At 39.0% G+C, this 23,323-nt stretch overlaps 2 protein-coding genes across 2 annotated transcripts; both read left to right on the forward strand.

Moving 5' to 3' along the window:
• The first annotated feature begins 1,877 nt into the window (after nucleotides 1-1,877).
• On the forward strand, nucleotides 1,878-12,436 carry znf143b (zinc finger protein 143b). The gene is made up of 15 exons (XM_085357731.1): nucleotides 1,878-1,938; nucleotides 3,816-3,931; nucleotides 4,177-4,365; nucleotides 4,559-4,639; nucleotides 5,134-5,330; nucleotides 6,258-6,326; nucleotides 6,415-6,531; nucleotides 6,669-6,744; nucleotides 7,316-7,441; nucleotides 8,037-8,216; nucleotides 8,752-8,979; nucleotides 9,415-9,563; nucleotides 10,389-10,541; nucleotides 10,870-10,998; nucleotides 12,300-12,436. The coding sequence occupies exons 2-15, from the start codon at nucleotides 3,826-3,828 to the stop codon at nucleotides 12,381-12,383; spliced, it is 1,884 nt and encodes a 627-aa protein (XP_085213857.1). The 5' UTR covers nucleotides 1,878-1,938; nucleotides 3,816-3,825; the 3' UTR covers nucleotides 12,384-12,436.
• A 1,787-nt stretch (nucleotides 12,437-14,223) lies between these two features.
• wee1 (WEE1 G2 checkpoint kinase) lies at nucleotides 14,224-20,443 on the forward strand. Its single transcript, XM_085357732.1, has 10 exons — nucleotides 14,224-14,712; nucleotides 15,163-15,377; nucleotides 15,777-15,843; nucleotides 16,696-16,868; nucleotides 17,164-17,432; nucleotides 18,641-18,730; nucleotides 18,824-18,909; nucleotides 19,003-19,173; nucleotides 19,726-19,871; nucleotides 20,290-20,443. Exons 1-10 carry the CDS (start codon nucleotides 14,224-14,226, stop codon nucleotides 20,441-20,443), a joined length of 1,860 nt encoding a protein of 619 aa, XP_085213858.1.
• Nucleotides 20,444-23,323: the final 2,880 nt, after the last annotated feature.

Here is a 23,323-nt window from a genome sequence, read left to right on the forward strand (position 1 = left end):
TATATATATGACAGCGCTGTCCAAATGTTCTTTCAGTGAGCAGCTCACCCTTGCTTTCACCAAAAAGGAGGGATATCCACAAAGCCATCTCCTCTCTTATTTTGCCATCACTGTCATTTGCATCTGAGCAGGAGACAGTGGTTTATGCTCCCTAACAGGACAGACTGGTATTCCTGACATTTAATTCATTTCAATTCAATAGACGATGAAGCGTTCCCTTCGTGTTTGTTCTGTTTCGTGTCTCTGAGGTTATAAGTGTTGGTTTCAGATAAGAAGGCTCAAAACTGTCCCAAGCTGGTTGTGTTTGAAACCTAAATATTGACATCAGTTGGAGCTGCTACATTTACATCATGCAGGTAGTTGTTTACTTAATTAAAAGCAATAATACAAGACTAACAAAATCATTTCTCATTACAAATCCATATTTTTGCTCTGAGGTCAAAGTTTATAATGTGAAAAAATGTACTGAAAGTGTAAAAAAAAGTCTTACAGATAATTAAATAATTATTTTCTGTGCATGTGTGTAATTAACATTTAGTTTTTCTCCATTCCATAGCAATCACTTTAAACAGTTTGTTTACTTTATTATTTTATCTTTTTAATTAATTTTACTAGTTTATTTTCTTTTTTCAGTATGACATATAGATCAGTATTATCATTGTCATATTTGGATTTTTTTAAAACTTTAATTGCATCTTTGTCAGGGTCAAACTCAAGGTTGTCAAACATTCCAACATCCCAAACCTGTCCCACCAAAGTGTCCAACGTGGCCCGCTGTATGACTTTGCAAAGTGTGAAAACTGTAGCCAAGTCACTTTAAAAGTATTTCTAGATTTTTACAAAGTTATGATTCATGTGAACATTTGGTGCCTTTCCTCCTGTGATCTTTAAATGAAATGAAAGTCTTCTTCTTTTAACGAATGAAAATGTAATGATAGTAGACTCAATGAATGTCAAAGAACTGAGATGTATTTTTGAAAATTGATTTTTCTTTAGATATCCAATGCCAATTATCTATTTTGGTAAACAGTCCTGTCATCTAGAAGACTTGGGAAGGCAAAGGATATCTGTCAGTGTGGCTTATGGTTAAACATTTTTAAAATCTTAGTTACCTATACCAGGTGAACTTTCATTCAGATGTACTTCTTTACATTTAATGAAATGATAACATTTGATGGGATTTTCTTATGCAATGACGTTATTAATCTGCTCAACTTCAGATCTGATCGGGCAGTATCTGATCCATGGAATACAAATAGACAACCCTGAGGTGAATCCTGCATTTCTACAGTCATTCTCGCCTCATTGAGGACTACTTCAGCTTCTTTTGTAGGTGTTCATGAGGTGAAATTGTATCTGCAACTTTTAAAAGATGATTATCTGATGTCCTGGGTGTAGTTTGTAGTGTCATTTTATCCCAGCGAGCCTCTTTTCACTGCATTGCCCACATTCCCCCTTTTTTTACCCACACGACCTTGTTTTCAACATGGATGCCGAAAATTCTTCCACCACAGCGCAGTTTATGTCGCTGGCGAACCCATTTAACCACATTTTGTGTCGCACGGTGGCTCGGAATCTACAATGTCGGCTGACTATCGTCTACCTTTCATGCTTAAATAATTATTTTGTAACGACGTAGCAGCGCATTTACAGTCAAACTGCCGAAACAATGCGAAAAAGGACGCGGAATGGCGTCTGCCAGGGGCCCGGGAGGCTGAATACCAGCAGTATAGACTCGAATGAACGTAACAGGCACACGCCTAACCCAATAAGAGCGGGCTTTGCGAGTCGGTGACCAATCCCTCAATAGAGAATGGGCGGGACAACACGGTAAGGATAGTTCTGTCATACATGTTCCCGGGTTGTGAACATCGCCGACCGTTTCCTGCACTGTTGCATGGTGGTCGAACAGGAGGAATTGTTGGAAATTTTTCGGAGGTTAGTATATAAATTGGTTTTTACCCAGTGTGCATTATTCCCTCAGCCATCTCTGTGAGAGGGAGTGACAGGTTGCGGTGGGGATTCAGTCCAAGAATGGGAGACGGCTGTTTAATCATAAAATAAAATTGACACCCACCGAGCCAAAATGCTTATGTTATCATTAATTAGCTCGCGGATTCCTCGCTCTTGTTTTCCAACTGCGTCGCTCGTTAGTCAAACGGGAAGCTGTGTGGCGTGAGATAGCTAGCCCTCCATTTGTCATTCCAGAGCCCTTTTAGACTTCACAAAATCATTTAGAAGTCTCTGTGATCTCGATAACCGCAGTCATCGAGAAACAGTTCGCCAACAACCGCTGTGAAAGTCGTGACAGCGCTGCTTGTCATAGTTAGCAATGTTGTTAGCCTACGAAGCGGCTATCAAGCTTACTCCATTACGGCATGTTTCTGTGGCTGTAGTCATCAACTCAGCGTTTAGACACGCTGTCAGTGTGATAACTGAATCCTGGGATACCAAAGCCGGTTAAATACACTTGTTTGATATACAACAGACTTGACTAATGTGGCAAGTCATAGTTGTGCTACATCGTAAGTAGCTAGCTCCAAGTATTGAGTCCAAATCAACAAGCGCGTTGACTTGGACCAAAAGCAAGTAATGTTGACGTTAAGTTATTGATAAGACACTAGTAAAAGATTGAATTACCAAATGTGAGCTGAGCAGAGCTGTTAGACTGGTTTATTATAATTTAATAATAAACTATTATAATAAGTGATGTTATGTTTATGACTTGAACTTGAAAACAGAGCAAGTCAGAAGAACGCTATAACGAATCTTAATATGCTTCTTCTTTCTGCGTTTAATATCCACAATATGTCTGATTAGGTCACCAGAGTTGTAGGGATTTCTTGACATTTTTATTTTGTATTTGTGTTAGATTTTCTGTTCATTTAACTTCCAGAGTTAGTTTGTTCGTTTCGGTTCACTTTTTGTTAGAGATGTTGTAATATATCAGCTGAACAATGTTATCAACCAGTATCGGCCTTATTGACTGATATCACCTATTGGCAAACACATGACATTTACAGATGTTTATCTTTTATGCAACATAAATTTTCCACTTATTTTTTATGACGATAAAAGAAACAAAATATATGAGATTACTTTGTTTCCTTGGTACAAAAAAGAAAATGAATAAAACAATGCAAACACCTAACACTAGTATCAATTCCATTGAGTCAATAGAAATAGATTAACTATGAAGCCTGATATGAAGCAGGTTGTTACATTGGCTCCAATTTCACAAGTGTTGTATCTTTAGTTTGAATGAGGGGTATTTGTCTGGGGCTGAGCTTAGAATAAGAAATATATGTAGCAGACATTTCATAAACAAACTTGACTCACTTTGCAGGTAAATATGTGCTAATGTTGTTTGTGTTCACACATGTTACCATGCTGAAACTGGCAAAACAAAAAATTTCATGTAGTGCAGAAAATCTCAAGTTAATTTTTGTTTATAAAAAAATCTATTTTTGTTTTACTCTTTCACTTAACTTATTTTGTTCCACACTTAGGTTAGGTTATTCTAGTAAATCAAAACTAAGTTATAACACATTATTTCTATGCAGTTGTATGGTTGTTTGCCAGTTTGTTGGTTGTATTTACTGAGTATGTTTAGACACTGAAAAAAACATTTATATATGTATGTATTGCACATATTGGAGGAATAGCGATGATTTGAGGGGCACTGCAACAGCAACAACATTAAGTAAGATTCTTAATGGTTACATCCAGTTATCAAATAACCGCACAGTATCTGCATTTCCAGTGCCCGTGTCAGTATGCATTTCATTTGAGTGTCTTGCCTGTTTCCCCTGCAGCAGCTAAAGCATGCTCTTGGCCCAGATAAACCGGGACTCCCAGGGAATGGCAGAGTTTCATGATGCAGATGGGCAGCCGGTCACACTCTGTCTAGCAGAGGCTGTGACAGTGGGAGGTGAGCCTTTAAACTTTCTATTGTTACAAAAAATTTACTGACATCACTGCAGAACTGTACATCTAATCACATTTGAATTTCAGTCCCAGTTTTGGTTGAGGATGGCAAAACTGTGTCCAGAAGTAATCTGGTATTAGCTGGGACAAAGGGCATCACATCGCAGTCCTGTTGTTTCATTTTGTAACGATCTACTCCATTACTCCTTAAACTAAAAGTCTATGTTTTACTACTCTCTTATTTCCCAGATGCAGATCAGATGGAGAGTATGGACACAGTGAGTCTGCAGGCTGTTACACTTGCGGATGGATCCACTGCATATATCCAGCATGACACCAAAGGTTCCTTTTCAGATGGACAGATTATGGACGGCCAAGTTATCCAGCTGGAGGATGGCTCTGCTGCCTATGTTCAGCATGTGCCCATGCCTAAAGCGGGTAAATAAAATGGAAATATTGTAATACCAATAGCAGAGTAGAGCTTATTCTTTGTGTACTGTGTTTGTGGCACAGTGCAAGGCTGTAATTTAAATGCATGTCATCTATGTAACAAAAGCTCACTAGTAGCTAACCAAGAACACACTAATGAAGAAGTGAATGTGAGTAATGTTTATTTTTAATGCACTTTTAGGGGGGGGCAGTTTACAGCTTGAAGATGGACAGGCTGTTCAGTTAGAAGACGGAACCACTGCCTATATTCACACACCCAAAGGTAAATAGCACCTAATCAAACTGAATTGAATTTTAAGCATCTTTCATCTATTTAGTTGATTATTTTAATGTTTCATTGCATCAGTAAAAGAAAATAGTCAAAAGACATCTGCTTATCCTTTATTATATTCCCTTCCTATAAACTCTTTTTTTATAAATTTATTTGCAGAGTTTGGCTAAGCTGCAAGTTCACAGACATTAAAAATGTTCATGTGCATGTGTATCTTCTTTTTTAAAAACCAGTCTATTCATGGGACAACACGGTTACATAAAAATGGTTACATAAATGTTGGTGTTGGACTAGAAAATGTACAAAACATTTATAAATAAAAACTCTTAAGGTGAAGGATTTCACCACAAAGAAGCATTAAGTTTGGGTCCAGACATGCAGGAAACTATTATTTCCCTCCCCAAACTTTTTGATTTTTACTGGAACAAAGCTCAGTTTCATCAGTGAGTTTCAGTTTCTGCGTCCTTCTCCTAATTTCTGTGCAGAAACATATGATCAGGGTGGCCTGCAGGAGGTACAGCTGGAGGATGGGAGCACCGCCTACATTCAGCACACTGTGCACATGCCCCAGTCCAACACCATCCTGGCAATCCAGGCTGATGGCACCATCGCAGACCTGCAGGCAGAGGCGGCAGCTATTGACCCAGAGACCATCAGCGTGCTAGAACAGTATACCACTAAGGTACGTGTGCTTTGTCTTTGTACTGGTGTGGTACCAACTCTACATTGTGTGTGTGTGTGTGTGTGTGTGTGTGTGTGTGTGTGTGTGTGTGTGTGTGTGTGTGTGTGTGTGTGTGTGTGTGTTTTGACACAGAATTATGACAGCGAGAAAGTGGTGGGGTATGCAGTATAAGTGACAGGTGGATTCAAGGATGGGGGTGGGGTGGTACCATCTGAGGCCCTTCCTGTTTGGAAAGGTGATGGTCACGCAGAAGGCTCTGTGGTCTGTGATGTTTACAGATGACACTATGATCTGTAATGAGAGTAGGGAGCAGGTGGAAGAGCTCAGAGAGGTGGAGTGCACTGGAGAGAAGAGGAATGATTGTCAGTAGAAGCGAGACAGAACACGTGTGTGAGTAAGAGGCAGACAGGTGTAACAGTGAGGATGCAAAGAGGAATATTGATATGAGCTTGCAACGTAGTGGCATTTTATCATGTCACACAAAATTTTTAGGTAAAAGAAAATCACTAACACCATTGTGTTCTGCGCACATGTAATTGGCTTGTGTAAAAAGTTATTATGTTGTTATCTTGGCAAGATGGTCACTTGTGAATATGAGATTAAATATTATCTTATTCAATTTGTTTTAACATGTTTCAATTTATTGTATCTATTTATTTTATCGTATCTCATTTTAATTTTCTTTACGTATGCTATTAACATGTACAGCACTTTGTGAAACTCTGGTTTTATGTTAAAGTGCTTTAGAAATAAAGTTGGTATGGTATGGTATAGGCTTTATAAATTTGCCTGTTTTGAATGTTCCATTTTTGCTGTAATAATGGTTTATCAATTTTAAATATTATAGTTTCATATTTAATATCCCTTGGTTTAATATATTTATGATCATCCAATAGATATTAAAATACCCTTTCTTTTCCCTCAAAGGTGGAGAATATAGAGAACCCCCTGGGGACCTTTGGCAGAGTTGAAGCAGACAATGGTGTCCACATGCGGGTAATGTTTCTTTTTATTTATTTCTCCTTTTTTTTTTCTCTTTACGTTAAGTCTAACATTGGATACATAATTGTGCCTTGTCTTTCAGATTGTGTTACAGGGACAAGACAACAGGCCAGGAAGGGTCTCAAATGTTGGGGAAAAGTCCTTTCGCTGTGAATATGAAGGCTGTGGAAAGCTGTACACCACTGCCCACCATCTTAAGGTAAGTGTGGGTGCTTTGTTTTTCTAAAAAGTTTTTTTTTTTGCCTCCTCAAGTGTAGATTATTTAAAGATAACATTTTGTAAGATTTTGCCATTTACTGAAATGCAATGCTTTACAGTTTTGTTTGTGTCCTGCAGGTACATGAGCGTTCCCACACTGGAGACAAACCGTACATCTGTGACTATCCCAACTGTGGAAAGAAGTTTGCAACAGGTAGCAACAGATAATATAATTTTACAAGTTGACTCATGGCTAATTTCTTTTATTTTTGTTGCCAAATTAAAACATTTTTAAACCCTTGATTAAAATCTCATTATCACCATAGTGATGTTGACAATTGAACTAGTCAGGTTATTACTGTGTAAGTTTTTTTTTCCTTTTAATGAAGGCTGTAATTGAGTGGGATTTAATTTATTTGCAAAAAATACATTTTTTGTTTATCAAATGACTTGAAATGTGTGGAAAATGCAGACTCTTCAGTAAAGCACCCCAGACAAACTGCCTTAATTACCACTTGTAAACACAAGTTTAGTCAACCCCATTCAATTAAATTCTATTATTTTTATAGAGCACCAAATCACAACAACAGTTGCCTGTTATGTTATGTTATATTGTAATATAAAACAGTATATTGAAAGAGATCCCCAAAGGTCTGTTTTGAGCTGGAAAAAACTCTTGCTGTTAAATGTAAGACCATATCTGAGATCAGTATAAATATGGAATAGGCTGCTTGTAGTTATGGAATAATAATTTAGCTGAATGTCAAATTGTGTGATTCTTTAAGGCTATGGACTGAAGAGTCACTCGCGCACACACACAGGGGAGAAGCCATACAGATGTCAGGAGTTAAACTGCTGCAAGTCCTTCAAAACTTCTGGAGACCTTCAAAAGCACACAAGGACACATACAGGTAAACAACCACACCCAGAAACTCACTGACAAGTCACAATGTTGTTGCAACACTCAATAAGCCTGATAAGGTTTGTAAACAAACCCAGGAGATTAACTGTTGTTTGCTACTGCTGGTAAAAGCTATATTACTTCAGGGCTGTTAATACAGAAGGGGCTGTTTAACGAGTGTTTGGAATCAAAATGGATTGAACTAACTAGCCACACAGCACTGTCTTTTTTTAAACAAACAACACATGGTGGTGAAGAGCTAGGATTGGCTGAACAACTTGAGGGGGTTGTGTCAAGTTGTTCAGCCAATGCTGAACAACAGATGAGGGGAGCTGAAATTTTTCAAAGCCACCATAGTGCTTCAGGAGCACAGGCACATGGTCATCACGAGAAGCATGACGCCAAGTTCCTCCTGCTTGTTTTTTAAAACACAGCAGACATTTTGCAGTTGGAATCACACTGGTTATTTATAAAGGCCTGAAGGCTACTTTCATACCAGCATTAGTCATGTTAAACAGCTGCTTACAGTGTTGTGTCCTATTTCTGTCAGGTTTACAATTCTATAGATTTCAAGCTGCAGCGTTGACATACTTCATGTTTTGCAGGAGAGAAGCCTTTTAAATGCCCAGTTGAAGGCTGCGGCAGGTCATTTACCACCTCCAATATCCGTAAAGTTCACATCCGAACACACACCGGAGAACGGCCATACTACTGCTCTGAACCAAGCTGTGGACGGTCATTTGCCAGTGCCACTAACTACAAGAATCATATGCGAATTCACACTGGTGAGTCTTTGGTATTTTATAATGACTCAGCTTGCTGAGTCGTTATGAGTCACTAAGTGCTCTCCAGTTGAACCCCTGGATCTCAGCACAGTTTTGTTTTTTTGTTTTTTTCCACAGAAGCTGTGCAAAAAGCTTTTAAGCTGTTAATTGATAAAGTTTCAAGATAGCTTAAATCATCATGTCTAACACTGAAGTTTGAAAAACTCTGTTTTACTAGGAAGAACAAACAAACATTATTTCTATATATTTTTAAAACTATCTAGAATATCTATAGAATATCTAGCTTTTTAGTCTTTTTGTGGAGATTTAATCCTTTTACTGGTCTTCTATATAGGATATGTATTTGGATTTCACTGTTCACTGTTCTTCACTACATTGTGATCTTACATATAAAGAAAACGTGATGTAAAAGTAAAGCATATATTAATTCTTGAGTGCTGAAACAACACACCAATAAAGATGGGGGTCTTCACTTCTCTTGCAGTTTAATAAATGAAGTCAAATGCTCATTGTCTTACTATTTTTTCCACTCCAGGTGAGAAGCCGTATGTGTGCACAGTGCCTGGGTGTGAAAAACGCTTCACAGAATACTCCAGCCTTTACAAACACCATGTTGTTCATACGCCCTGTAAACCTTACAACTGCAATCATTGTGGGAAAACCTACAAGCAGATTTCCACACTTGCCATGCACAAAAGAACAGCGCACAACGACACCGAGCCCATCGAAGAGGAGCAGGAAGCCTACTTTGAACCCCCAACAGGTCAGTAAAATGTAACGAAACAGAACGAATATTTTAAATGTTTTTTCATCATCATCATCTTTATTTCTAAAGCACTTTAACAACAACTACAGCTGACACAAAGTGCTGTACATTAGAACGAAATAATACAATCACATAAGATATAAATAAAAGCCAAAAAAACCCCAATAATAATAATTAATTTGTTAGTTAATAAATTATTTAATTAAAAGAGAAACGAAGTCTCACTACGGTCAAAAGCCAAAGAATAAAAATGGGTTTTAACGTGTGTTTTAAAAGTGGACAGTGAAGGGGCCTCTCTAACGGCCTCTCTTTTTTGATAAGTCTGTGAGGGATGTAGGAATTTAGAATGGAAACAGATGTTAACAATAGTTCAGATAAAACTGTCTATTTATTAACTTACAAAATTCTAATGAATCCTTAATGTCAATTCAGATGCCATCGATGACCCCAATGTGAGCTACACGACAGCTGTAGTGGAGGCAGATGACTCCGGATCAGAGCCGGTTCCAGTGGAAAGCTCCGACATGGTTGGTCCGCAGCATGTTGCCCTGGTAACACAGGAAGATGGAACACAACAACAGGTAAGAGAATACAACGTCATCATGACTATAAACATATTGCAAATAACTTTTTTTTTTTTAAGAAGCGAGGATGCTCATCATATACCATATGTGAAGCAAACGCCTCAGAAATCCCTTAAAACTACATTCATTATAATGGTCACCAGTGGCAATAGCCGTGACTGCAAAATGACATCTGATCCCTGAAAACTATATAGGGAAAGCGACCTTCTGCCCTGACTTTTGTAAACATTTTCCTAATGAGTTTGTGGGATCAGTCACCAATGTCAGGTCATGTTAAAAAAATATACATATATATATATATTTTTTTTTTCTACAAGTCAGGAAGGAGGGAAGCCCAGGATGGTAATTGGCTAACAACCAGTAATTGACAAATGGTTAGACGATGAGCAGACTGACCTCTCACTCTTTACGTTCTGTGTCAAATGACCAAAACAGCTCAAAACAGTTCAAAAGAAACATGTATAGCATTTCAAATGGTAGAAGAAATATAATTTACATATTAATGGTGTGAAGGTTGGATGATAACTGCAGCAGAGATTTTGTGAATATTAAAATGAACATATAGCACATATAGGAAGCTGAGATTTCTGTAAGAGTAGCATTTAAATTCATTTCAGGTTGTTCCTGTTTTAACTTTGTACTTTTCTTGCATATGCTTTTTCAAGTGACATCAAGTATCAAGTGGCAGCTGCAAAGTCTCCTGACTGTTTGTCTACTATTGAAAAGACGATTTCTAATCTCAGTGGGACTTTGACCTGGCTAAAGGATGCAATCTGAAGTTGTCAGAGTGTAGTTCAGACTCAATGTTCTTTTCTCTTTCAGGTCAGTATCTCCGAGGCAGACCTTCAAGCTATGGGTGGCACAATTACCATGGTAACCCAAGAAGGCACAACCATAACTATCCCAGCCCATGAGCTGGCAACTCAGGGTGCTCACTCAGTCACCATGGTAACAACAGATGGCTCAGATGAACAGGTAAACAACTCTCATAGCTCAGTAGACTGCACTCAGAATAATGTGAAGGGCTTTTTTTCTATTTAGAAGGCTTCAGTGTGGCATTGTATTCAGCTTAAATAACTGAGCTGAAAATCAAGTCTATATATTATAAAAGTAACTTAAGAAAGATCAGTTGCTTTTATTTTTAGTATTTTTATATTTTTTAAAATCAGGTTTTCAATTTTAATTTATTATTTATTCCGTTTTCTGGTAAACTTCCATGATGGAATCAGATGTGTTTTTAAAAATATATTTGTGGCTCAAAAATTAAGCTGTAATTTAAGTACAGCGTTTTTGTCGCCCCCAGGTGGCCATCATGACACCTGACATGGCTTCATTCCAAACTGTGGAGGAGGCAGGTTACAGCCAAGAGCAAGATGATATTCATCCTGTCACATTACTGGCCACATCCAACGGCACACACATCGCTGTACAGGTTGGTAAAGATCATCAGAGGGACCGAGTTCCAGTCATTAAATGTATTTAGTTCACTTTAGGAAGAAGATAAAGGAAAAATTTGGAAAATGTTACATCTTTAAGTCTGGTTGGAACAGGCTCTGCAGTACAGAGGCCCCACCCTGAAAATATATTTGCCTAAAGGCTTTTGTAGGCTTTAGGAGTGGTAGGTGTGCTGTTGACCTCTTACTGCAGGGGTGTCAAATTCAAATACACAGTGGGCCAAAATTCAAAACTAGAACAAAGTCGCGGGCTAACATTAATATTTATTGAAAAAAAAAAAATTCCTCCATATATATGAATGAATCTTTTCTTATTGACTCAAATAAGTTTTGCTGGAAAACTGAATATGGAACAAGCAAAGCTTAATACTAAACAATATATATATTAGCTGTATAATACCAGTAGGCCAGCTCTAATAGTAATTTGGTATGGCTTCGCGGGCCAAATGTAATTAGGCTGCGGGCCAGAGTTTGACACCTATGTCTTACTGGTTCAGTCAATTCGGGATCAAAACAAACCTTAGTATGGATGTTATTCAAATTCATGGTGACTGCTAACTTGTTATGCAAAAAAGAAAACCAGCGCTGTAAATAATTGTTTGTTTTTCATTGACACACAATCTTATTATGGAAAGTAAAGGGTTTGGGGTTTTTTTTTTCTCTAAATGCCTCTACATATAGGAGAATGATTTATTTGTTAAAGTGCAGATGTTATCTTTATGTTTATCTAATAAATTCACTAACATTTATCCACTTAAAATACCTTTTTTTTTAGCTATGTATTAGAGTATCATGCTTAATTTACTATCAAGGCCAAACCCTTAAGGGTATTATAATTACATCAAAGGGCTAACAACCTTTTTATTTCCCTCCGCTGTCTTTATTTAACAAATTGCACTGTTTCTGTTATGTTAATGATTTAGCAAAGGCTTATTTTGCATCTTTTCCGTCATGTGACAGTCATCCTCCAGCAGCCTGTTGGGCAATGGTGGTGGTATTGTTTTTGAGAGGGTTGGGAGTATGAATGCATTCACTTCCATATGTGTTTAGACATTGACACAACTTTTATTTTAGCTCCTTTATTTAAGTTGAAATTAAAGTGCTATCTCTCTGAAGTACTTTGAAGGATATTCATGCTCAAGGGATTACAGCACTTTAATATGTGCGCCTTTATTTTGAAGGGACCAAAACCGTTGTATGTGCTAATTCTAGTACTGCTCACCTGTGGTCGTCAAAATTTCAATATTGTTTGCATTGTTTTCCTCTCTCTTTTTTATAGCTTAGTGATCAGCCTTCGCTGGAGGAAGCCATCAGAATAGCATCAAGAATACAGCAAGGAGAGTCACCAGGCCTGGATGATTGATCGATAAGGACAGTGATTATGAATTAAGACTAATTTCAAATGGACTATGTCAGTGGGAGAAATCATGAGTCTTCCTCAATGTTTTTCCACAAAAGAATTTAGCTTTTATGTGTACATAGAATTTTGATAACTGGAGTTCTGGTGTGCTATTTTGTCCCTCTACATAAAATGTGAGAGGATGGGGGGGGGAGGGGGGCTTTCTAATGTTTATGGTGCACAGTACTGCAGTGTACAGCTAATGCTATTTCTAATAAAAAAAAACAAACAAAAAAGTGTGATTGTGTGACTGCAGTTGATTTTCAACACCCACGTGCTTATTAACTTTGTCTCCTTTCAACCTTGCTCCATTTAGAAGGTAAAAATACCTAGAGGACAAAGGGAAACTGTATAACACAAAATTTTTATAAAAGATTACAGAAAGATATGAATGACAAGCACAATAAAAAAAGATCCAGAATAGTTAAAAAGAGCATTGTGCAAACACATTACAGTACATGGAAAACTTTTTCAACTACCCTGAGGAATGGAGAAGAAGTGTACTGGTACTGATTTTCAAAGAGCAGAACTGTAGTAACTACACGGGAATAAAGTTGAACCATACCATGAAGATGTGTGAAAAAAATGTTAGGCTTCATTCTGAGAAAGCACAATATAGATGTGTTGTTTGCTTCCAGACTGTTGATGGACCCTAGGTCAGAAAGAGTTTCACTGTGTCTTTGTGGATGTAGATAAAGCAGACAATAGGGTGCCAAGAGAGAAACTGGTACTGCATGAATAAGTTGGGAATGAGATTTTTGCACGAAATCTTCTTTTTAGCCACATTTTTTTAAATCTAGTGTGTTTTAGGCGTCTCCCATACTCCGTTGATGCATTTTGCACCATTTCAACACCTTCGTGCACAAAATCTGCCATAGAATCCTCATACAGCAGTATATTTTTCTGCTTTTTTTCATAAATCACTTAATCAACTTGAGCCCTTTTCAAAATGATTAAACATTAATTTATTTTCAAAAATGTAAACTTAATGACAGTTTCAGATATTTGAATTATTAAGCATTTATTGAAAAAACTTTGTCAATAAACTTACTAACTACTATAAACATACTAACTCGCATAACTTGTATATAACGGGTGGGTGTTTATGTTAATGTTTACTTGATCTTTATCTATCGCGGCGTCTTTGATCTTTCCGCCTGAATAAATTGTCCTTAATGGTCGCGTCTCGGTCAGCGTGTAAAGGCACGCGTTCGCGCCAGATTGTTGCTTTGCTATTCATGACGTAACGTCTCCCGAAACCGCACTGGAACGCCCATCTTTCAAAATTTAGGGACGAGATGTGATTGGCTGCGCATGGCATGTGACCAACGGTCGCGGGAAGTCCTTTCCCACGCGCGTGATAGGAAGGAGTTGGTAGTTGACTCATTCAAACTTTTTGTAAACATTGGAATGGTTTAATTGTGGAAAGACGTGTTTCTCTGTCAGTCAGCCGTCAAGAAGGTAGTGACGGACACTCACACCCGTCGGGTGGGGGCTTTATTTTTCGGAATTAATTCAATATCAGCTCAACTTCGGACGTTGTTCTCGGGGCCATTTTTAGCGTTGGATGGGCGTGTGAGATTCAGCAAACACATTAACTTTGTAGGCGAAGCTTCTGAAGGTAAAAGTCGTTCTTTTCAGGATTTTGGATCAGTACCTTTAATTTGAGGCAACTAGAAGTGTTGTATCTCATTAAAAAAAAAACGTCATTTCAGCAGTGCTGTGGATCCGCCGCGTGCTTTTCAGTTTTTGGGTTTTTTGTTTTTTTTACGGCGTCAACGAAGCCGGGTTTTAAATCCTGAAAATGTCGAGCTACAGCCGCCATCGGCACGGATCTCCTTCTCCCAAAAGTCTGCCAATCCGTCAGAAATTACAGTTCACATGCAGCGACGGAGAGGACGACATCATCGAGGACATCAATAACAGCACAGGGGGAGAGTCTGGCTTCACGGAGATGGATTCCCCGATGCCAGTGCGACGGATCATCGCCGATAAATGCCTGGACGGGAGCAGCAGCCCCCTGAATCAGTCCGGTGGGGACGAAGACGTGGAGCTATGGGACGAGGAGGAGAGTTTTGGATCCCCAACTCACCTGCAGTCACCCAGCAGTGTTATATTTGCCAACTGTTCGCCATCCCCTCGGAAAAACTCTCGGCTGTTTAGAGGGTCTCCCTGTCGTCCCGGATCTCCGGACGACGGGGGATCCAGCTCCCCGATCCCGGACTGTCCAGACACCCCCCCGCACAAAACCTTCAAGAAACTGCGGCTTTTTGACACACCGCACACACCAAAGGTAAATGTAATTTAATTTTTGAGACATTATTCATAATCAGACTCTTGCAAAACCGAACATTTGAGTGCACTTTCTTGTCTTGTCTCTGTAGTTTAGCTTACTGCTTCGATCGTTTCTCTGTCTTTTCGGGCCTAAAAGTGGAAAGAGATCAGGCCTTTTAGCAAACACACTGATTCAAATTTTTGAACTTCTGGAGAGTCCGTTAATCACCCACTGACCCACTTAATGTATAACTGTACTTATTGCATAACGTTATAGTCATCCACACAGTTGTATGTCTGGGCATGTCTATCAACGAGTGAGCATTTAATTTAAAGTACCTTTACATTATAAATACCAGTTATTGTTCTTAGCTTATTTTATGCGCATATTGGTTGAAACAGATGGTTTTTTGGTGTTTTTAGTCCTTCTGCTCTGTTATTCTCTCATCTCTAATACTGACTTTTGCAGAGTTTATTGTCCAGAGCTAGAAGCTCAGGCCCGGGGTCCTCCAGCAGGAGAGTTTCCTTATTCAAGAAAGTGGACGTTTCAGGAAAGTCACTTATTGACAGTGGCAAGAGACAGCAGACCCCCCTGGTCAACTTTAACCCCTTCACCCCTGACTCCCTCCTCATTCAGTCTGCCACACAGCAGAGAATCAACAGAAAGCGAGCACACTGGAATGAGTAAGCTCATAACTTTATATTTTGCATCTTTAGATCAGTCCTCAAAAAGCGCGTGTTACACGTCATTGTACTTGAAATGTGGCTGTTGGAGTCGATAAACTGCTGTCAATGATTTTGTTCCAGATTTCCCAGCCATAACAGTTAGTCTTTAATTACCTTAATGTTAATACAGCTATGCAACAATCGTTAAACACACAATGTAGTAGCCGATTTTGTAGACCTGTATTAAACTTTACCTGTTTCCTTCAGCACTTTCAGAATATCTAAACATTTGGCAGTATAAGACCCGAGGTTTACCACGACCTCACTGAACTCTGCCATGTGCTCTTGAAGTCCTCAGTGCTGCCCCCTGCTGTACAGAATGCTAACCCACATTATTCTTTATCTTTACACTTGTAGCTCCTGTGGAGAAGACATGGAGGCGAGTGACGGTGAAGGAGAGGAGGAAGTGGTGCCACCATCTAAGGTATTTAGATGTTCTTGTCATTTCTAGTCAGATTCAGTGCCTCTATTTTATTGTTGGGGTGTGTTGCTGGCACTGCAAACCAGAAAAGTTTTCTTTATTCTGTCTGGGTGTGAATAGTGTTTTCTAGGAGTCTGAGAGATTTGAGGTTTTATAAATGACTAAATTGTCATATATTGAAGCCTTCAGTCACCAGATGTCAAACTCTATAAATATGTGCGGTGTATTTTGGGCTTGTTAAATACATCTTTCCATCACCATCAGTAAGAGCACCAAATGAGAGAATATTTTTCGAGAAATGGTTTTCCATCTGTAGGTAAAGGTCTAGAATTCTGTTTTGGTTATGTTGTTTTTTTTAATGGAAGCCACATATAAACATAAGTAAAATGAATTTCTCTTATAGGGGAAATTATGTGAAGAAAAGTTTGCTGCTATTTAAATTTTATTTGGTTCCTTTTAAATTTGTAGCTACAGATGTAAAATTTGTGAAACATACCACGAAAGTTAAAAACAAAACACGAACCACACAGGTTAACTTTTTTTTTTTAAATTAACAAATCTACAACAAAGGAAAATTTGGTAATTGTTGAAGTTATAAATGTTGTGGAACGAGATTTAAATGGAAATTCCAAAACGAGTATGTTGCACAATGCTCGTTGTTATTCTAAACACAACATAGAAACGGCTCATTCACATGTGTATTTCATATGTAAATTGCCTCAAAACCATTAGCTGGGTAAACCTGTTGGTTTCGGTGGTAACTGGACTGGAAAAGCGAGCTTCGTGCTGGTTGATGGTTGGATTTCAGTGATTGTATCAGATTTTCTTTTGTTAAAACTCCTCTCCCGCCCTCAGAGGATCACAATGATGGAAAGCAACATGACGTCCCGGTATGCTTCAGAGTTCCTCGAGTTGGAGAAAATCGGCTGCGGGGAGTTCGGTGCTGTGTTCAAGTGCGTGAAAAGGCTTGACGGCTGCATGTATGCCATCAAGAGGTCAAAGAAACCTCTGGCGGGATCAGTAGACGAGTAAGTAGATTGGTTTGTTTAAACTACGCAAACGAAGATCATATTTATTTGTGGTGAATATTGGATACAAATTGGATGAGTGGAAAGATGGCTGGATTATTCAAACTTACCTGTACTACTGTGTTTGTAATAAGACACATGTGTATATACCCAAAGAGACCCATGTTTCCTCTTTCATGTTTTTAAAGGAGCTCACTAAAAGTTCTTTTACTGGAAAGTTTTGACCTCCACTCATGTGAACTACAAAAGCAGCTCCAGTCACGTCCTAATTAAAACGGTCTGTTCTCCTTCACAGGCAAAATGCCTTACGGGAGGTGTATGCTCATGCCGTGCTGGGCCAACATCCCCATGTGGTACGCTACTACTCAGCCTGGGCTGAAGATGACCACATGCTCATCCAGAATGAGTACTGCAACGGCGGCACGCTGTCTGACGTCATCGCAGAGAACTACAGACGGCTCTGCTACCTGTCGGTGCTTGAGCTGAAAAATCTGCTTGTGCAGGTCACACAGGGACTAAAGTACATCCACTCAACCTCTCTGGTGCACATGGATATCAAACCAAGTGAGTAATTGATCTTGATGTTAAAATATTGGGAGTTGCAATATTTGATGTATTTTTTTTTTTTAAAGCATAAAAGAATGGCCGTCGAACTTATTGAGAAGTTGGATTATTGGGCTTTCCTGCTTGAAAAAATGTTTCGGGGATCTCGGCAAGTTCAAGACAGCCAGAAAAATCATGCACATTGGTTAAAACGAACAGTCATTACAGACTTGATGACTTGTTTGTTACTCAAAAGTAATATACATTTTGTTCTTATTAAATAACAGGAAATAACTGTTATCTGTCATCACTTTCTTTAGGTTTTTTTGTCTTTGCTATATGCCATGAATGGGCAAAATTAAGACAGGCTCTCTTCTGACAGGGCTGTGTTTCCTGGTTCAGTTCAGTTGTTCAAAGTCTGTCCCTTAGCTTTACCCTAGACCAGGGGTGTCAAACATGAGGCCTGGGGGCCAGAATCAGCCCAGGAAAAACAATCTGGCTCACTGCATGGCTTTGAAAAATGTGAAGGAGGACATAATTTTTAGACTTTTAACTGTATTTTCTTAAGTTTTACAGCTTTTCCTATATTCTTGATACATCTAAGTAATTAGGACTAGAAATCTACCTTAGAAATTAGATTTTTTTTTCTTTCTTTAAAGGAACTCACAACAACAGTCTGAGCAATGAGATGTGTAAAAACTGTAGAAAAGGTTTTGACAAATATTTATTACTATTTAAGCTATTTGTATAGTAATGGCTACTATTTAATTGACTAGTGCAGCTTTTCTTTATCATGTTGAAAAACCTTTATGATGTATAGTTGAAATTGCACTACTTTTCTTATATTACAATGTCACATAGGTTTACACTGACAGCAGGGGAGTTTCAGAGGCCACGCCTTGAGGCGACCATTGTTGTGATTTAGCGCTATGTAAATTGGATTGAACTGAAGTGGCCCAGCCCACTTGAAGTGAAAGTGGGTTGTATGTAGCCCACAGCGTTAAATCTGTTTGCCCCTTTTAAGAAATGTGTACCCCTGCTTTATGTGGCCCATTCATGCTGATCTGCATAGCTGCCCCCCAATATGCCCATTTTAAAACAGGAAAAATCCACACTAAGGTGTTTGAGGTTGCGATTGGCCTTCATTCTTATATTTTATAGAAAAGGAGATGAGACATTTAACATTAAAGTTTCCTAGTCCGAAACTAATGGAAGCTTTCTTTGTTTAGGCAACATCTTTATTTCACGGAAATCCATAGTGAGCTGTGATGAATGTGACGAGGATGAAGGACTGACTCCTACTGCCATCTACAAAATCGGTACGCTCACTCCAAAGTTCTATAATATCTAGTTTGTCATTTTATTAAATGTCAGATAGCTCATTCTCACATTCACCTGCGTTCCCTCTCCAGGTGATCTTGGTCATGTGACAAGAGTGAACAATCCACAGGTTGAAGAGGGCGACAGCAGATACCTGGCTAATGAAGTTTTACAAGAGGTTTGTTTTCCTGCTTAAAAAAACAAACCAAAAAGAAAAAATGCTTGTACTTATTCTGCTGCACGTCCAACATAATTTTTGTTTTCTTTTTAGGATTACAGTAACCTGACAAAAGCAGACATCTTTGCTTTGGCCCTGACTGTTGTCAGCGCGTCAGGGGCCGAACCTCTACCCACCAATGGAGAGAAATGGCACGAGATCAGACGGGGAAAACTCCCTGCCATTCCTCAAGTGCTTTCTCCAGAGTTTCTCAGTCTTCTTAAGGTAACTGCACAACACTTGTCTTTCCTTTTAGATCCTTTTAGAGTTTATAAGAATGGGTGTTATTATGTCGTAGCTTTTGTGCTTATCTGAGCCAAGCTGCATGTTCCCAATTACTTTAATGTATAAAGATAAACTTTTATTTTTCTATGAGACAGTGCAGGCCAGTTCAAGTTTTTCAAGCGGCCCTTCTCAAGCACTTTCATTGGGTGCTTGAAAAGTTTAAAATTTCAGCTTTCATTCTGATAGGACAGGAGAGAGCAGACAGGTCAGTAGGGAGTGAGTGAGAGGGAATTTCACATGAGATGGGCCGAGGTGGATTCAAACCCTGGCCTCTGGCATGAGTCATGCCAGATAAGCTATATTAGCCTTCCTGTGGAAAAGTGTCTTGAATGTTGTTATTTATTTTATTAACCAAACAATTGATCTAATAATTGAATTGTAGTTAATGTATTTCTTTTTTTTTTTTTTTGTAAATCTGAGCACTGTCAACCTCAGCTTAGTTTTCTGGTGAATTTATTTATAGGTTTTTGTTTTGTTTTGTTTTTTCCCCAGCTTATGATCCACCCTGATCCAACAAGGCGCCCATCAACCTCTGACCTCATCAAACACCCGGTACTTCTTACCACTGCCAGAATGAGTGCTGATCAGCTCCGAGTAGAGCTCAACGCAGAGAAGTTTAAGAACGCCCTGCTTCAAAAGTACGTACTGCACAGAAGCTTACCAAGTGTTTATTGTCTTCACTCATCAGTGGTTTGACAGTCTGAAAATTCCTAGTTTGTTTGGACAAGTTGTGTGATGGCAGCAAATAAGCCAGTTATGGAGTACCTATCCTGCACCAGTGTTAAAGGAGGGGGCTGGGAATCATTGCTCTGTCACTTTGAAAAATAAAAGTAGCAAACACATTATAAGAAATATGTATTCAGCAATTTGTTTGTATTCCTTAGTTAAAATAATAAACAGTGAGCATAGTGAGCTTGAGGGAGAAACCCAAGGATTGTGCTCAGTTATCTTAGCTCATTTGGTTACAGTTTTCAGCTAAGTCTAGGACTGTTCTTAGTGTGGTCTACCATCTCCTACGTGTCTCATTTATTCCCTTTTTCTTTTAATGTTCTTCAGAGAGCTGAAGAAAGCCCAGCAGGCTAGAGCGGCAGCCGAGGAGAAAGTTTTATCCACGGACAGGATCTTAACCCGCTCCACAGTCCAGAACTCCAGAACCACCAGGCTTATTGGGAAAAAAATGAGCCGATCGGTCAGCCTCACAATATACTGAGACTTTATTCCATCCCGATAAGAAGTGAAACACGAAGGCTTATGGACCTTTTAACCAGAACTGATCACTTAAAAAAGAAAAAAAAAACAACTTTTTGTTTTGGAGGACAACCCTGTCAGTCGAGGAGTTGGGCTCCTCTGTCCAATCAAAGCTGTAGAGTGTTGATGCACCAGACTTGAACTCATCTCACTAGACTCTTTGCCAATATAGTTCAGTCCTTTCACCAGTGGACTTCTTTTTTTCTTTTTGAAAGGAAGGTAGCTGCTTTACCTTTTACACTTTGTCATTCTTTAGGTTTGCATAGATGTCAGACAATTCTCTCCATTCCTGTCCTTGCACTTCTCTCGACTAAGTCGAAGTGCATTTCAGCAGATCAAAACTGCAGTGAAGCTTCCCCCCCCCCATGTGTGAATGTACTCAATGTAGCCGTGCGCACCTTACTGCCTGTCGCATGCCTGATGCTGGCTACTAGAGGATCTGAGAACTTACAGTTTCTGTGTTTGTAATGGAGCACTTTGGAGGTAACATGTGGCGCTTACCACATTGTTTCAAAAGAGAAAAAAAAAGAAAGAAAGAAAAGAAAATGAAAACCTGCTGCTATCCATGTTTTTGTGTGTCAGGGTTTGGTCTGTTTCAGGTTGGATCGTTAACTGTCACTGGCTCTTATTTTCAAGTAGCAGGAGCTCCTGTTTCCATCCTGTTTTGTATCTGGTCGGATGGAAATAGATCATGCTAAAAATAAATAAATAAAAAAATTATCCAATGTCTGTGAAGTACCGCAACCAGTGAACCAACTTGTTATCTATGAGGTTAGAATTGATCCATGCTTTTAATCTTGCCTATTGATCAGTGCTGCCAACCCTGCCTGTAGCATTACTACAATCATCGTCCCGTTCTTACGATTCTCATGTGTTCTGTTGGTTCGTTCTTTCTTCTGTCTGTTTTTCATAACGCTTGTCTTCGATTACTGTTTAGGCGAGCATTCCTCAACCTTTTGTTCTTGTAACCCCATAACAGTAACTTTTCTGTTGTCTGTTCTGTTGTTGTACCATGTACATATGTTCTTTTTAATAAAATCTCACCATCTACACTTCACCTTCTGTTCAGTGGCATTTTTATGAGAGAAAAACTCTCAGAAAGATTGAAAATGAATCTTTAAGTACAAATGATTATTTGTGTTTAACAAAAAATAGAAACAACATCCAGCATAATGATATACAACAAAGTATATCAGCATTAGTATTTCTCACACCAAAGAATAGTCCTAAACAGAAGCCCCAGGTACACCACCAACCCGTTCATGTGTCTAACCGTTTTTCCCCACTCGGTGACACACCCGCCGGGGGTCAAACTCTGGTAATTGGTGATTCTGTTCTCAGACATGTGAAGCTAGAGACACCGGCAACCATAGTCAATTGTCTTCCAGGGGCCAGAGCAGGCGACATTGAAGGAAATTTAAAACTGCTAGCTAAGGGTAAACGTAAATTCAGTAAGATCATAATTCACGTCGGCAGTAATGACACCCGGTTACGCCAATCGGAGGTCACTAAAATCAATATTGAATCGGTGTGCAACTTTGCCAAAACAATGTCAGACTCTGTAGTTTTCTCTGGTCCCCTCCCCAATCAGACCAGGAGTGACATGTTTAGCCACATGTTCTCCTTAAATTGCTGGCTGTCTGAGTGGTGTCCCAGAAACAATGTGGGCTTCATAGATAATTGGCAAACCTTCTGGAGGAAACCTGGTCTTGTTAGGAGAGACGGCATCCATCCCACTTTGGATGGAGCAGCTCTCATTTCTAGAAATATGGACAAACTTATTAAACCCCCCAAAATATGACTATCCAGAGTTGGGACCAGGAAGCAGAGTTGCAGTCTTACACGCCTCTCTGCAGCTTCTCTCCTTCTGCTACCCCCCCAAAAACCCATCTCCATAGAGACTGTGTCAGCTTCCAAAAAGACAAAAAACAAACTAAAAACCAGCAACAAACAACTTAAACATAAACAATTACAAAGAAAGAACAATAAAGTATCCACATCTGAACCAAAGAGTAAAACAGTGAAATGTGGATTATTAAATATTAGGTCTCTCTCCTCCAAGTCTCTGTTAGTACATGACTTAATAATTGATCAACAAATCGATTTACTCTGCCTTACAGAAACCTGGTAGCAGCAGGATGATTATGTTAGTTTAAATGAATCAACACCCCCGAGTCATTCTAACTACCAGAAATCTCGAAGCACAGGCCGAGGGGGCGGTGTGGCAGCAATTTTTCACACCAGCCTATTAATTAACGAAAGACCAAGACAGACTTTTAATTCATTTGAAAGCCTGATGCTTAGCCTCGTCCACCCCAGCTGTGAAACTCAGAAACCAGTCTTACTTGTTATCATCTATCGTCCACCTGGGCCTTACACAGAGTTTCTGTCTGATTTCTCAGACTTTATATCTAATTTAGTTCTGAGCTCAGATAAAATAATTATTGTGGGTGATTTTAACATCCATGTAGATGCTAAAAATGACAGCCTCAACATGGCATTTAATCTGTTATTAGACTCAATTGGCTTCTCTCAAAATGTAAAAGAACCCACCCACCACTTTAATCACACTCTAGATCTTGTTTTAACATATGGCATAGAAACTGAACATTTAACAGTGTTTCCTGAAAACCCTCTCCTGTCTGATCATTTCCTGATAACATTTACATTTACAATAATTGATTACACCGCAGTGGAGAGTAGACTTTATCAAAGTAGATGTCTTTCTGAAAACGCTGTAACTAAGTTTAAGAATATAATCCACCCACTGTTATCATCTTCAATGCCCTGTACCAACAAAGAGCAGAGCAGCTATCTGAACGCTACCCCAACAGAGGTCGAT

This window comes from Diplotaxodon limnothrissa, linkage group LG7 (genome assembly GCF_057381915.1).
Source record: "Diplotaxodon limnothrissa isolate DT_005_m linkage group LG7, D_limnothrissa_male_GT1.1, whole genome shotgun sequence".
Lineage (NCBI taxonomy): Eukaryota > Metazoa > Chordata > Actinopteri > Cichliformes > Cichlidae > Diplotaxodon > Diplotaxodon limnothrissa.